Genomic DNA, 12,410 nt, shown 5'->3' on the forward strand with positions numbered 1-12,410 from the left:
AAACTGAGGGCTGATGGGGGTGGGGGAGAGGGGAAGGGGGGTGATGGGCATGGAGGAGGGCACTTGTGGGGATGAGCACTGGGTGTTATACAGAAATCAACTTGACATTAAACTATTTAAGAAAAAAAAATAGAATCATTCCCACCCAATGAGAAAAGAAAACCCCATCAATCCTTAAAAAAAAAAAATTAGAGAACAACACCCATATCTACTGGTACTTACACACTGCCTCATTAAAGCTAATTTAACAAGAATAAGCCCCAAACAGTGCTAGCTGGCACTCTTTTATCCGGAACTTCCAAGGACCCAACACAACAGTGACAACGGATTACCCTAGGCTCAGCAGGTTATCTCCTGGCTTTAGTGCATGAGGAGCTAGGTGGGAATAGACTTCAGATTCTGAAAGTCCTCACCTCTAGAGTTTCTTCTTGGGAATTATACCTCGGGCAAAGCTTCATGAGGCCAGAGGCTCCATCCAGTATTTCACAGAGCTCCTTCAGAAACACCCCACAGAATGGAACCACTTTACAGCCAGGTATGTGCAGAGCCCGTGTGACCACCTTCTTGTACTCGCAGGAAGATTCGTGCTGAGCCATGGCGTCCTTCAGGCTCCTCATGGTCTCCAGGTCAGACTGGTCCATAAACTGCCACATTTTTAAAACTTTTCTTGACCTATTGCAAATAAATGATGTTTATTGAGAACGAAGGAGAAATAATATAATAGTTTGCAGTATAAAGCCCAAATTCCATACAAATTCATTCTTTTGGCCTCAGTTTTCACTGTTTTAATATTTATTTAGGACTCCTATCTCCACCTACTTCCCCGAATGAGGTATTACTTTTAATTAAAAATTGAAACAAAAAATTAAATAGGACAGGTACAAATAACACACGTGGAAGGAGTTAATTTTGGAAGGTGGGCACTAAATCTAGGTTTGAGCTTTTCTGGCAGTTAAAGCCGAAAGGGAAACCCAATGGGTCATACGGTTTGTGCAGATATTTATGGAGGACTGTCTGCAGAAAGCATGGTCCGTCCAGTCCTCTTGATCTTTTAAATGTTATCCTCGGATTAGGCCAGTCTCTCAGTAATATAAGTGAAACCTGTTTGGGCCTCTTTTATAGAATTGCTTTTGTTAATTCCAGTTTTGACATTAAGCCACAGGCTATCCTAAGGGACATGATCTTAAAATACTATTTGCATGACTGGATGTTAGATGGGACTTTTCCTATGATGAACTTGCTGCTGACAATAACAGGTGACACTGTACCCCACTTCCTAAAGAGAGGCACCTGGTCATCACAAGGATACCTCAACTGTTCTGCCCTCTGTGGTCTATAACTGTGCATCAGCTCACACAGAGGAACTGGGTCTGAGCAGCCAGGCAGGGAATATTTCTCTGGATAGAGTTGTCAGAGTGCTATATGTGAGAAAGAGGAGGATTGTCCTCAGGACAGGGGGCTTCAAGTGAACGCCATGGAGAGGTTGACCTCTGTCCTGAGTTTCTTGATCACAGAGTCTGGTGTGTGACTCCTGCTTGGAAAAGTCTAAAGATGACAGGCTGCCTAGGCCTGCCTAAAGGTTCCAGTGGGCCTGTCCTGCATTTGCAGAATCTGAGAGGGCAAAGCATTGTGCATCTCCTGTGAGTCTGGAAGGGCCACAGTGAGGGGCAGTTCCACGTGTCCACGTGAGCTGTCTAGAAAGACCTAGCAGAAAGAGCCTGTCATGACAGGGCCTCCAGAGCTGAATCCTGGAGACTGAGGACGCCTTGCTCCTTGCTGACTAATGCTGCAGTGGGAGGTACCTAGAGGGCAGCAGGTGGGGGAACACGGGAGGAATACCTGGGAAGAAACCCTAAAAGCACATCTGTCTTTGGGAGCACCTAGGCTGGACCATAATTGTCCCCGTCAAGTGAGACCTTTGTGTCCTTTATCCCATCTTCCTTCCTCTTTCTTCTCCCATCCCCTTTTTCTGCAGGGACCCTGAGCTGGAGGGAGAAAAGAAAAACCCTGTTCTCCTTCTCCACTGCAGGTTTCTGAGACTGTTTGGGCTGTGAAATGTGGGGGAAAGGTGAAGCTTTAAACCAAATGAGAGGTCGAAATTTTGATTTATAACAGGCTGGATTAAAAAATCACTATGTCCTAGAGAAGACATTCAAAGGACATAGAGAAGTACAACATGACAAACACCCATGTACCAACCCTTCAATTAAAAAAATAAAACATTGGGCTCAGCTCAGGTCATGATGTCACAGTTTATGAGTTCGACCCCGATGTTGGGCTCCGTGCTCACAGCTCAGAGCCTGGAGCCTGCTTTGAATTGGGTGTCTCCCTCTCTCTGACTCTCCCCTGCTCTCTTTCTCTCTCTCTCTAAGAAATAAACAAATATTAAAAAAAAATTAATAATGTGGTTGAGACCCCCGTGGACTCCTCCAGGAGCACATACTCCTCTCTCCCTCATGGAAGGGGACCACAACTGTACTTTAGTGTTTTCCTTCCCTTACAATTGTGCATGCTTCCCCCAACAAAGGTATATATCACTCAGCAGTTTGTAACATTGTGTGTGTGCTTTTAAACTTTATCTAAATGGCATCACATACTGTAGGTACTCAGGCATCTTGCTTTTCTGGCACAGCTGTATGCCTCTGAGACTTATTCATGCTCATGAGCAAAGGAGAATGAGACAAGTTATTGACCCCATCAGTGACTGGGAAAGCTACAGGACCTCCCAAGGTATAACCCAGAGCCAGGGAGGGAAATCCAGTCAAGCAGGTTTGAAAGACAGTGAGTTCAGAAAACTAAAATGGTTTCCTGATTTCACCCCTCTGAGTCCAGCCTGCCCTACACCTGGTTTCTTATAAGGTGGTAAGAATCCTTTTTGGGGGCATGAAATGGAAGTCTAAATAAACTTAGTGAATAAATGAGTGAGACATGGTTCCCATTATTTAATCGTCCTTGTTTCTGTGGGTGACAGAGTAGTCACGGTACATAGGGGCACAAGATAAACTTCAGCAAGATCAGTGGGTTTTTATTAGATTGAGAATTGGCACTGTTTTAAAACTTTCATTTCTTGCTCTGCTTATAAAGATACTAGATGCTGTTGTAGAAAACCTGGAAAATACCAAAAATATAGAAAATCCACCCACAGTTCTACCATCCACAGGGAATATTAGGTATATCTCCTTCCAGTATTTATTCTACTTGTAGATGTCTGTTCTAAATGTTTTATAATTGTTGTTGAATAAATATTGCTGAGGTTATTAAGTACAGACAGCCTTGTTCCCAGATATTTGTTTGCATTATATATTACCTGTTTTCCAATGATATTAAACATTTTTCATAAACGTTTTTGGTGGCTAAATAATAGTCCATTGTAAGAATGTATCATGTTATTTCCTTCATTTCCCCACTGATATTTGTTTGGGTTATTTTCATTTTTATTTTTTTAAATGTAGTTATTTATTTATTTAGAGGGGGAGGGGAATAGAGAGAGAGGGAGAGAGAGAACCCCAAGCAGGCTCACTCTGTACTGTCAGCACAGAGCCTGACATAGGGCTCGAACTCATGAACTATAAGATCAAGACCTGAGCCAAAATTCAAGAGTCAGATGCTTAACCAACTAAGCCACCCAGGGGTCCCTGGGTTGTTTTAAGTTGACACCATGATTGAGTAAATATTGTTATTTGTATATCTTTTTTTACTTTGAATTGTTTCCTCCAATGATCCATACTTCTCTGTGTAGCGTAGATACCACCCACCATCAATTAGTGCTAGTCTGATGTGACCAACGTGGCAAAGTGATAGTGTGTGACTTCTGAGGCTGGATCATAAAAGGCACTGCAGCCTCTGCCTTGTTTTCTTGTCTTTTACTTCGGAGCACGCCAGCTCTCATGCTTTGAGGACAGTGATGTCCAGAAGAGAGGAAGTGAGGTCCCCAGCCAGTAGCCAGTATCCACTTGCCAAACACAGAGGAGAAGTGTCATTAAAATAGAACTATGTTATCATAATATGATCATTTTTTTAAAGAAAAATAGAGGTTCTTGGTAGAAAATTTATCCCAAAGAGAATCCAATCATCCAAATCATCTCCTGTTCTCCCAGTATTTTTTCTATTTTTTCCTTCTTTTGAGCCATGCCTGACACATTTGTATGACCATTTTAAATGCCAATGACACATGATTATCTGAATTTATTCTTAGGTAAGAAAGTTCAAAAGGACAAAAAAATTTCCAACACTGAGAATTTTCCTTTCTTTTCTCAACCAGGAATCCCATTGCAGGGATTTGGAGACCTAAAGAAAAATCTTGATAAAGTTAGGAAGCAAGATCTATTTATAGTAAGAACCCTCACTGGGAAGTTGAATCTCAGACACTAAGAACAAAAGGTTCACTTTATGGAGCCTCACTGCATGCAAAACCTGTGTGCTAAACACTATACTATCTCACTAAATCCTGGATGAGGGTAGGTGCTTTTTATTTTTATCCCCATTTTTCAGATAAAGAAACTGGGGCCCACTGAGGTCAAGTAAATTGCCTAGACCACATAGATATTCCACGGAGGAGCCAAAATTTGATTCCCTATTATTCTGACCCAACAACTCATGCTCTTCTTCCTCATACCACACTGCCTTCCATTATAAGTGAGGGGCAGTTACTTTATGCCAGGTAACTGAGGCTTGGAAGGGAATAAGACAGAAGACTTAACTGATAAAGTGATGATCTTATTATTAGCTTAGTGGAGAAGGCATAAGAGCAGGATATCAGAGGTTAAGGGCAAGGGCTCTCAAAATCAAGGCTGCCTGCATTCATATCCCAACCATGCCAGGTGGCCTTGGGTGATTGACTTAACTTCTAACTTTAGTTCCTTCTTTTGTAAGATGTAGGAATAATAATAGTATCTACCAAAAAACTGTTCTGAGAATTAAAATATTTAATGCATAGGAAATACACAGTCCAATGCTTGATACATAGTAAGTGTTCAATAAAAATAAGAGCTATTTTTATTTATATCAGTGTTAGCCATTCCCAGGAGGTGGCTGGGACTCTACAGTGTTCAATGAAATAAAATAAAAGTGTTCAATAAAAATAAGAGCTATTTATATTTATATCAGTGTTAGCCATTCCCAGGAGGTGGCTGGGACTCTACAGTCCTGAGGCAATTCATAAGGCAGAGCTGGGAAGAGATAGATAACAGTGGGGTTTACAGGACACAGAGAGTAAGTAGGGGTCAGTGATGGGGCTGATGTAGCTATGCAAGCAGGAAATTTTACCCAGCTTGGCCAACAGCATTGGATCAGAGCAGACACAGCTAATTAGGACTGTGACTGGCCACAGGGGCTGAATCCTGCTGCATCTTTGAAGGGCAAGGTTTGTGGTGGTAGCAAAGGATAATGGATTTCCCGCAAATAGTCACTACTAAGTGCCTGGTTTGGGTAAATGTGGTTACTAGGACAATTAATTCAGTGCCATTCAGCTTGGACCCCGATAACTGTATTTCCCACTCCCATACCTGAGGCCGGCCAAGAACTCCATGACAGCATTGTAGTTGCCCATGTTCCAGCAGCATTTGGCCACGTGCACTAAATAGGAGAAGACTTCTCGCTTCTCCTCCATGGAGCCCGCCGTAAGGATCAGCCACGTCACCCAGGAGCTCACCTAGAAAATGCAGAGAGGGGATCCACTGAGCCTATGTCCTGCAAACTCAATGAATACTTTTTTCTACAGGAACTCTTTTTCTTTTCTTTTTTTAAAAATTTTTAATGTTTAAAAAAAAATTTAATGTTTATTTTTGAGAGAGAAAGAGACAGAGCACGAGCAAGGGAGAAGCAGGGAGAGAAGGAGATACAGAATTGGAAACAGGCTCTAGGCTCTGAGCTGTCAGCACAGAGCCCGACACAGGGCTCAAACCCATGAACTATGAAATCATGACCTGAGCTGAAGTTGGAAGCTTACCTGACTGAACCACCCAGGTGCCCCACTCTTCTTCTTTTTTAAAAATCAGTTTAGTATTAGGAAATGAAAGGCCCAGCTGAGGGATCTGAGGTGAATCTCAGGGGCTCCATCATTGTTTTGCTATGGGATTCTGGGAAAGTCACTTCACCTCTCCATATTCTTTGTCTTTAAAGTAAGGAGGCTGAAAGGTAATTCAGGAACTCCCTCTTGATCTATAAAATTCCATGAGACTATAAGGAAATAAAGCCCAAAGAATATTGATTAAAATACATATAAATACATTTGACTGATGGATAGCAAGATTAAATGCAGTTAATGTGCTTAATCCATAAATAAAAGAACACTTGATTTTTTAAAATGTTTTATTTATTTCTGAGAGAGAGAGAGGCAGACATCATGAGCAGGGGAGGGTCAGAGAGAGAGGGAGACACAGAATCTGAAATAGGCTCCAGGCTCTGAGCTAGCTGTCAGCACAGAGCTCGATGTAGGACTCGAACTCATGAACTGCGAGATCATGACCTGAGCCAAAGCCAGACACTTAACCGACTGAGCCACCCAGGTCCCCCAAAAGAACATTTATCAAGTAGTAAAATGCATGCTATTAAATAAAAAATGCCAAAAAATTATATAAACTATCTTTGATAAATGCATTATCTATTTTGTTCCTCAAATGACTAATAATGAACAAATACTTATATAGCACTTACTATGTGCCAGGAATTATTCTAAGCACTTTACATAAGTTAACTCATCTCTCACAATAATCTGGAGCAAGGGATTGTTATTATCCTCATGTTATAGATAAGGAAACTGAAGGATAGAGGGCCTAAGACATTTGCTCAAGTCTTCAACCCAAAGTGGTAAAGCCTGAATTTGACTTTAGGTGTGTGTTCCTGTGTTCCCCAGAGGTGGCACTATTAACCACTCTCTAAATGCCTAATATGTATACACAAGCTCTGGGATGAAAGTTATTCTAATGTGGTTAGTTTTCTCTACTACACATACTAGAGTATAATATTTAATAATAACCCACTCCTAAGTCCCTCCCCCCTTTTATGATATGCAGCCTCAAAATCCTCTGCTTAATCTCTACGATTATTTTGCTGTTACCTATACTTTGGGGCTTGAATACTAGTGTTCATTTAAGTTACGTTCTCCCTCCTGGCTAATGTCTGGGCTGATAAACTCAGTTGTTAACAAACTAAAGCCTTGGTCTTGACCCCACATGGCCCATTAGCTGCACTGGTTCAGTAAGAGTGCTGACACCAATTTATTTCCCTGGTCTGAGGGAGAGTGAGGCCGGGACACTTGCTCATGTTGACCCATGACAACTGCACCCAAAAAAGAGTTTAAGGTCTACAGCACAGTGCACTTCCCTCCCACCCCCACCCCCCCATCGATAAAATGGTAGGAACGAATGACATTTAGTGCTAGCAGCAACCACAGAGGGCAGTCCAAACCCATTCTTCCAGATGAAGAATCTATGGCTCATGGGAGAAGTGATCTTCTGAGGTCACACTTCTTGTTAATGTCAAAACTAGGACTCCAGTGCGGTACTCTTTTATCTGATGAGGGGTGACAGTTTCTTTAAACTTGGCACCAGTTATGGGGCGCCTGGGTGGCTTAGTCGGTTAAGGGTCCGACTTTCGCTTAGGTCATGATCTCGCGGTTCGTGGGTTCGAGCCCCGTGTCGGGCTCTGTGCTGACTGCCAGCTAAAAGCCTGGAGCCTATTTTGGCGTCTGTGTCTCCATCTCTCTCTGCCCCCNCAGGAATTATTCTAAGCACTTTACATAAGTTAACTCATCTCTCACAATAATCTGGAGCAAGGGATTGTTATTATCCTCATGTTATAGATAAGGAAACTGAAGGATAGAGGGCCTAAGACATTTGCTCAAGTCTTCAACCCAAAGTGGTAAAGCCTGAATTTGACTTTAGGTGTGTGTTCCTGTGTTCCCCAGAGGTGGCACTATTAACCACTCTCTAAATGCCTAATATGTATACACAAGCTCTGGGATGAAAGTTATTCTAATGTGGTTAGTTTTCTCTACTACACATACTAGAGTATAATATTTAATAATAACCCACTCCTAAGTCCCTCCCCCCTTTTATGATATGCAGCCTCAAAATCCTCTGCTTAATCTCTACGATTATTTTGCTGTTACCTATACTTTGGGGCTTGAATACTAGTGTTCATTTAAGTTACGTTCTCCCTCCTGGCTAATGTCTGGGCTGATAAACTCAGTTGTTAACAAACTAAAGCCTTGGTCTTGACCCCACATGGCCCATTAGCTGCACTGGTTCAGTAAGAGTGCTGACACCAATTTATTTCCCTGGTCTGAGGGAGAGTGAGGCCGGGACACTTGCTCATGTTGACCCATGACAACTGCACCCAAAAAAGAGTTTAAGGTCTACAGCACAGTGCACTTCCCTCCCACCCCCACCCCCCCATCGATAAAATGGTAGGAACGAATGACATTTAGTGCTAGCAGCAACCACAGAGGGCAGTCCAAACCCATTCTTCCAGATGAAGAATCTATGGCTCATGGGAGAAGTGATCTTCTGAGGTCACACTTCTTGTTAATGTCAAAACTAGGACTCCAGTGCGGTACTCTTTTATCTGATGAGGGGTGACAGTTTCTTTAAACTTGGCACCAGTTATGGGGCGCCTGGGTGGCTTAGTCGGTTAAGGGTCCGACTTTCGCTTAGGTCATGATCTCGCGGTTCGTGGGTTCGAGCCCCGTGTCGGGCTCTGTGCTGACTGCCAGCTCAGAGCCTGGAGCCTATTTTGGAGTCTGTGTCTCCCTCTCTCTCTGGCCCTCCCCTGCTCATGCTCTCTCTCTCTCTCTCTCTCTCTCTCCTAGAAATAAAAATATTAAAAAAAAAAACTTGGCACCAGTTAGGTTTTTCTAAGCACTTGGTTAAGAGCTGCACATTTGGACACAGAGTTGGACTAAAACGAGAAGATACCGAGAAGAGTATCGAAAAAAATAATTCAAGCAATGTAAAAAGGAAAAGAGAAGAAAGAGATGCTAAACACCTTTTTCCCTTTCCTACACAGAAATAAAAAGCCAAATAGTGGATCCTTCAGTGATAAAACAGGGTCACACTGTGGGACCAGCCAGGAGTGCTGATGCAGGATGTGAGGAACCACCCGTCACCCTGAGCCCTTGCCCCAGCCCGGTGGGCTTCGAGCATGCACCTCTGCTCTCAGCCTGCTCTGGACCTGGTTCAACATCAGGAGAATAGATCTAGAATCAGACTCCTAGGACAAGTCCTGGTACAGATCATTCTGCAAGGAATTCAGAGCCTCTTAGGAAGAAAATAACCTAAGATGACCATTTGTTCTAATCTCCCAGGGCTGTTCTGAGCACACAGGAACCTTCTGGAGTCCCAGAGCCATCCCTTCTCCTGCAGCTATAAGCGATCCCTTGCTCACTGTCTCTATGCCTTGTCCCCTCATCACCTGGTTACCCAGTGAAAAATTACCTTTGTGAAGCCCTGGTTCTCCAGAGCAAGAAACTGTTTTGTCAGTAGCGACTGAGTGTTGCTGGTGTTCAGTGTAGTTCTTCCTTTCATGCGATTTGCCTTTGATAAGCCCTATCCTGCTCTGGGAAAACATGAGCTAACACACAGAATCATAAAATTATTGACTCTTTGAGCTAGAAATTCAAACCCATATCCTTACAAAGGAAATAAATCCCCCAAAGTTAAAAGTTTCCCCAAAGACACCTGATGCATTAGTTCTTGAGACCTCTGGCCATATTCCTTTCATGGCTTTAGTTCCTTTTTTACTGAAACTGATGGCCAATCAGCAGCTCTGGAGAGTCACTGCTTTTCTAGGCTATTCTGGTCCCACACAGTGACTTACTAGTCTCGTGGCCTGAAAGGGTTAATTCATCTTCCCAGCTTCACAGAACAGAGCAGGCGCAGATCACCACGTGGTTTGTGCCTCAATCCTGATCATGCATCCAGATTTATTTCCTATCAGTCAAATCATTTTCCATATACTTTCCCACAATGCTAGGAAAAAAATAGCGATACAGTATTTCACATGGAAACCTAATTTAAACCAGCCGTTCCATCTCTGAGTGTGAGTCCCCAGGGCCTGGTTGTTGAGATTATGTAAGCACTGTTATCATAAACACACACACACACACACACACACACACACACACACACACACCATCTGCTTACAGATTTCAAGGACAAAAAATATCTTATTGTGGACTAATGTATTTATAATTTCATAGGTATTAAGTGATGAGACTTTCCTCACTAATTATGAAAGATAAATGTCACAAAAAACCCCACAAGGATTTGGCAATGATTGAAACATGTTGCCCAAAGCATCAATGGTGGTCATATTTATTAAGTGGAAAATGGGATGTGTTGCCAATTCAGAAAGAATTTCAGGACACTGAAATCACACAGAAAAACACAAAAATCACAAACATGGAAAGTACTAAAACCCAAGCATAGAGTAGAAAGGTGTTAAATGTGGCAGAATACTTTGCCCTATTTGAATGGTCAGCACAGAAGAAAGACCGAATCTGGCCCCCAGCCCGATTCCATAANGCCTACAACCCCCCCCATAACTGCTCCTCTCCAGATGCTTCTTTTCTTCCTCTTTTGCCTTCGTCAGTACTCTTAGGCCTAGCCAAGCTCAACAGCTTGCTCTGCTCACATCAAACACCTTGTTGGTATCATACAAGCTCATTCTGGAAGGAATGTTTTTGTTCCATTCATAATTACCTTTCCCTGGCCCCCACCTTGTCCTGCCCGTGTCCTTTGTAAAGCCAAATCCTACCTTGGCCACAGGCCCCTGTTGGTTCTGCAACCTCACTTTTGTTCTTTCTCCACATTCCTGCTTTTAGGGAGATGACCAAGGCCTTTTCTCATTTCAGGAGTCTTCTATGGGAAGGGTCTCCCTGGCCCTCGAACTTTAATTTAGCTAAAGCTGCCCTCAGACTCTGCAATCAGGACCTTCCCTGGGCCCCATGCTTTAGCAGGCCTGTGTTGGGGTGGAGGGAAATGGTCTGCCCAGAGGCTGTGCACCCACTTCCAGATCATTCATCCCTGAAGACCCAGAACCCCTAAGTCCTCTGTCTAAACAGCTCAAGCCTACTTCTCGGCCTGCAAGAGCCTTGTATCTGGATCAGTCCTCCTGTGGGGAGATCATAACTCCAGGCCCAAAGGCTGGCCAAGGGCCCGTGGGGCTGTGGTGTGTAGATGGAGTTTGATCTGGAGGTCTGAGGTGTCCACACCCAGGCACACAAGTCAGGATGGAAAGAGAAGGTGGGCAGGCCACAGGCTGGGGCCTTCTTGCTTCGCCCTTTGTACTTCATCCTGGCTCCTGTAAAATTAGGGGCAGGGCTGCCTTTAGGAATCTGATGGAAGCATCACTTTCTTGAGGAGGATGCTCTGATTAACTATTCGGGCTGGGTCCCCACACTGGGGTATGTGGTGCCCCCAGTCTCCTTGACCCCAGGCCCCCTGCACAGTCAGCACTGTGTTCCCCCAAAAGCAGAACGTGGGTCTGCCATGCCCACCAGTAGCAGTGCCCACAGTAAGTGTTTGATGAGACATGGCAAAGGAGTGAACATGACCTCTAGGAAGGCTCTTCTGATGCTCACCTAGCAACTCACATTCAGCTTCTTCCTGTGACTTAATGGTGGACCCTGAGACCAAGCTCATATCTGCACGGGGATTCTCACTTCTGCAAGGGTTTGCATCTGCTTTATTTTTATTATATTTGTGTGTCTGACTCTTTCACATGGGTCTGTTCTGTCTCCCCCACTAGACCTAATGTCCTCAAGGACTAAGACCATCTTTCCCACATCTCCAGTGTGGGGGTGTTCGGTGCCTCTGACCAACAGGCAGGCTACCCAGAGTCCCAGGAGGCTGCTGGCAGAGAGGATTCTCAGCCTCCAATCGGTCAGGGATTATATTTGGGAAAAGGTCTGAACACTTCCTACTGCTATTACCAGGTCCAGAAAAAAGAGACAAATGTCTTTGTGCCAAAAAGTTGGTTTGTTGTTTTTTTTTTTAAATATGCTGAGCAATGTTCATAGAAAGATGGTCCTTTGTAGTGGGCATCTGGTCACCCTAACTCCAAGGGCTGGGCTCGAATGGCAAGATCTAAAGAAGACAATGAACACCCAGACAAAACTGCTCTGAAGTAATTTACATGCAGTGCACATCAACACCTGCCCTCCATGGAGCTTTCCTAAAACAACCCTTGAACTGTAGGCATGTGGGCATGCACACATATTGTCAGACACACACACACACAAACACACACACACACACACACACACACACACACACATCTGCCTAGGTAGCACTCCTCAAAATGTGCAACACTGGCCTCGCAATCTCTAGTGGTAGGAGCAGGGTGTTTGTTGAAATGCAGATTCCAAAGTCTCACCCAGACTGTCTGAGAGCAGAGCCCAGGAAGCTGCA

At 43.8% G+C, this 12,410-nt stretch overlaps 1 protein-coding gene across 5 annotated transcripts in view; it reads right to left on the reverse strand.

The window, feature by feature from the left end:
* PLCE1 (phospholipase C epsilon 1) overlaps positions 1–12,410 on the reverse strand; it is a 335,601-nt gene that overhangs the window by 97,540 nt on the left and 225,651 nt on the right. For all 5 annotated transcript variants that reach the window (XM_077779680.1, XM_077779674.1, XM_077779665.1 and 2 more), the window contains exons 5-6: positions 5,505–5,650; positions 414–672 (exon numbers count right to left, since the gene is read on the reverse strand). In XM_077779680.1, the coding sequence (XP_077635806.1) occupies positions 414–672; positions 5,505–5,650 (405 nt within the window). The remainder of the gene's footprint in view (positions 1–413; positions 673–5,504; positions 5,651–12,410) is intronic.

Source organism: Crocuta crocuta, unplaced genomic scaffold, assembly GCF_008692635.1.
Source record: "Crocuta crocuta isolate KB4526 unplaced genomic scaffold, BGI_CrCroc_1.0 scaffold170, whole genome shotgun sequence".
Lineage (NCBI taxonomy): Eukaryota > Metazoa > Chordata > Mammalia > Carnivora > Hyaenidae > Crocuta > Crocuta crocuta.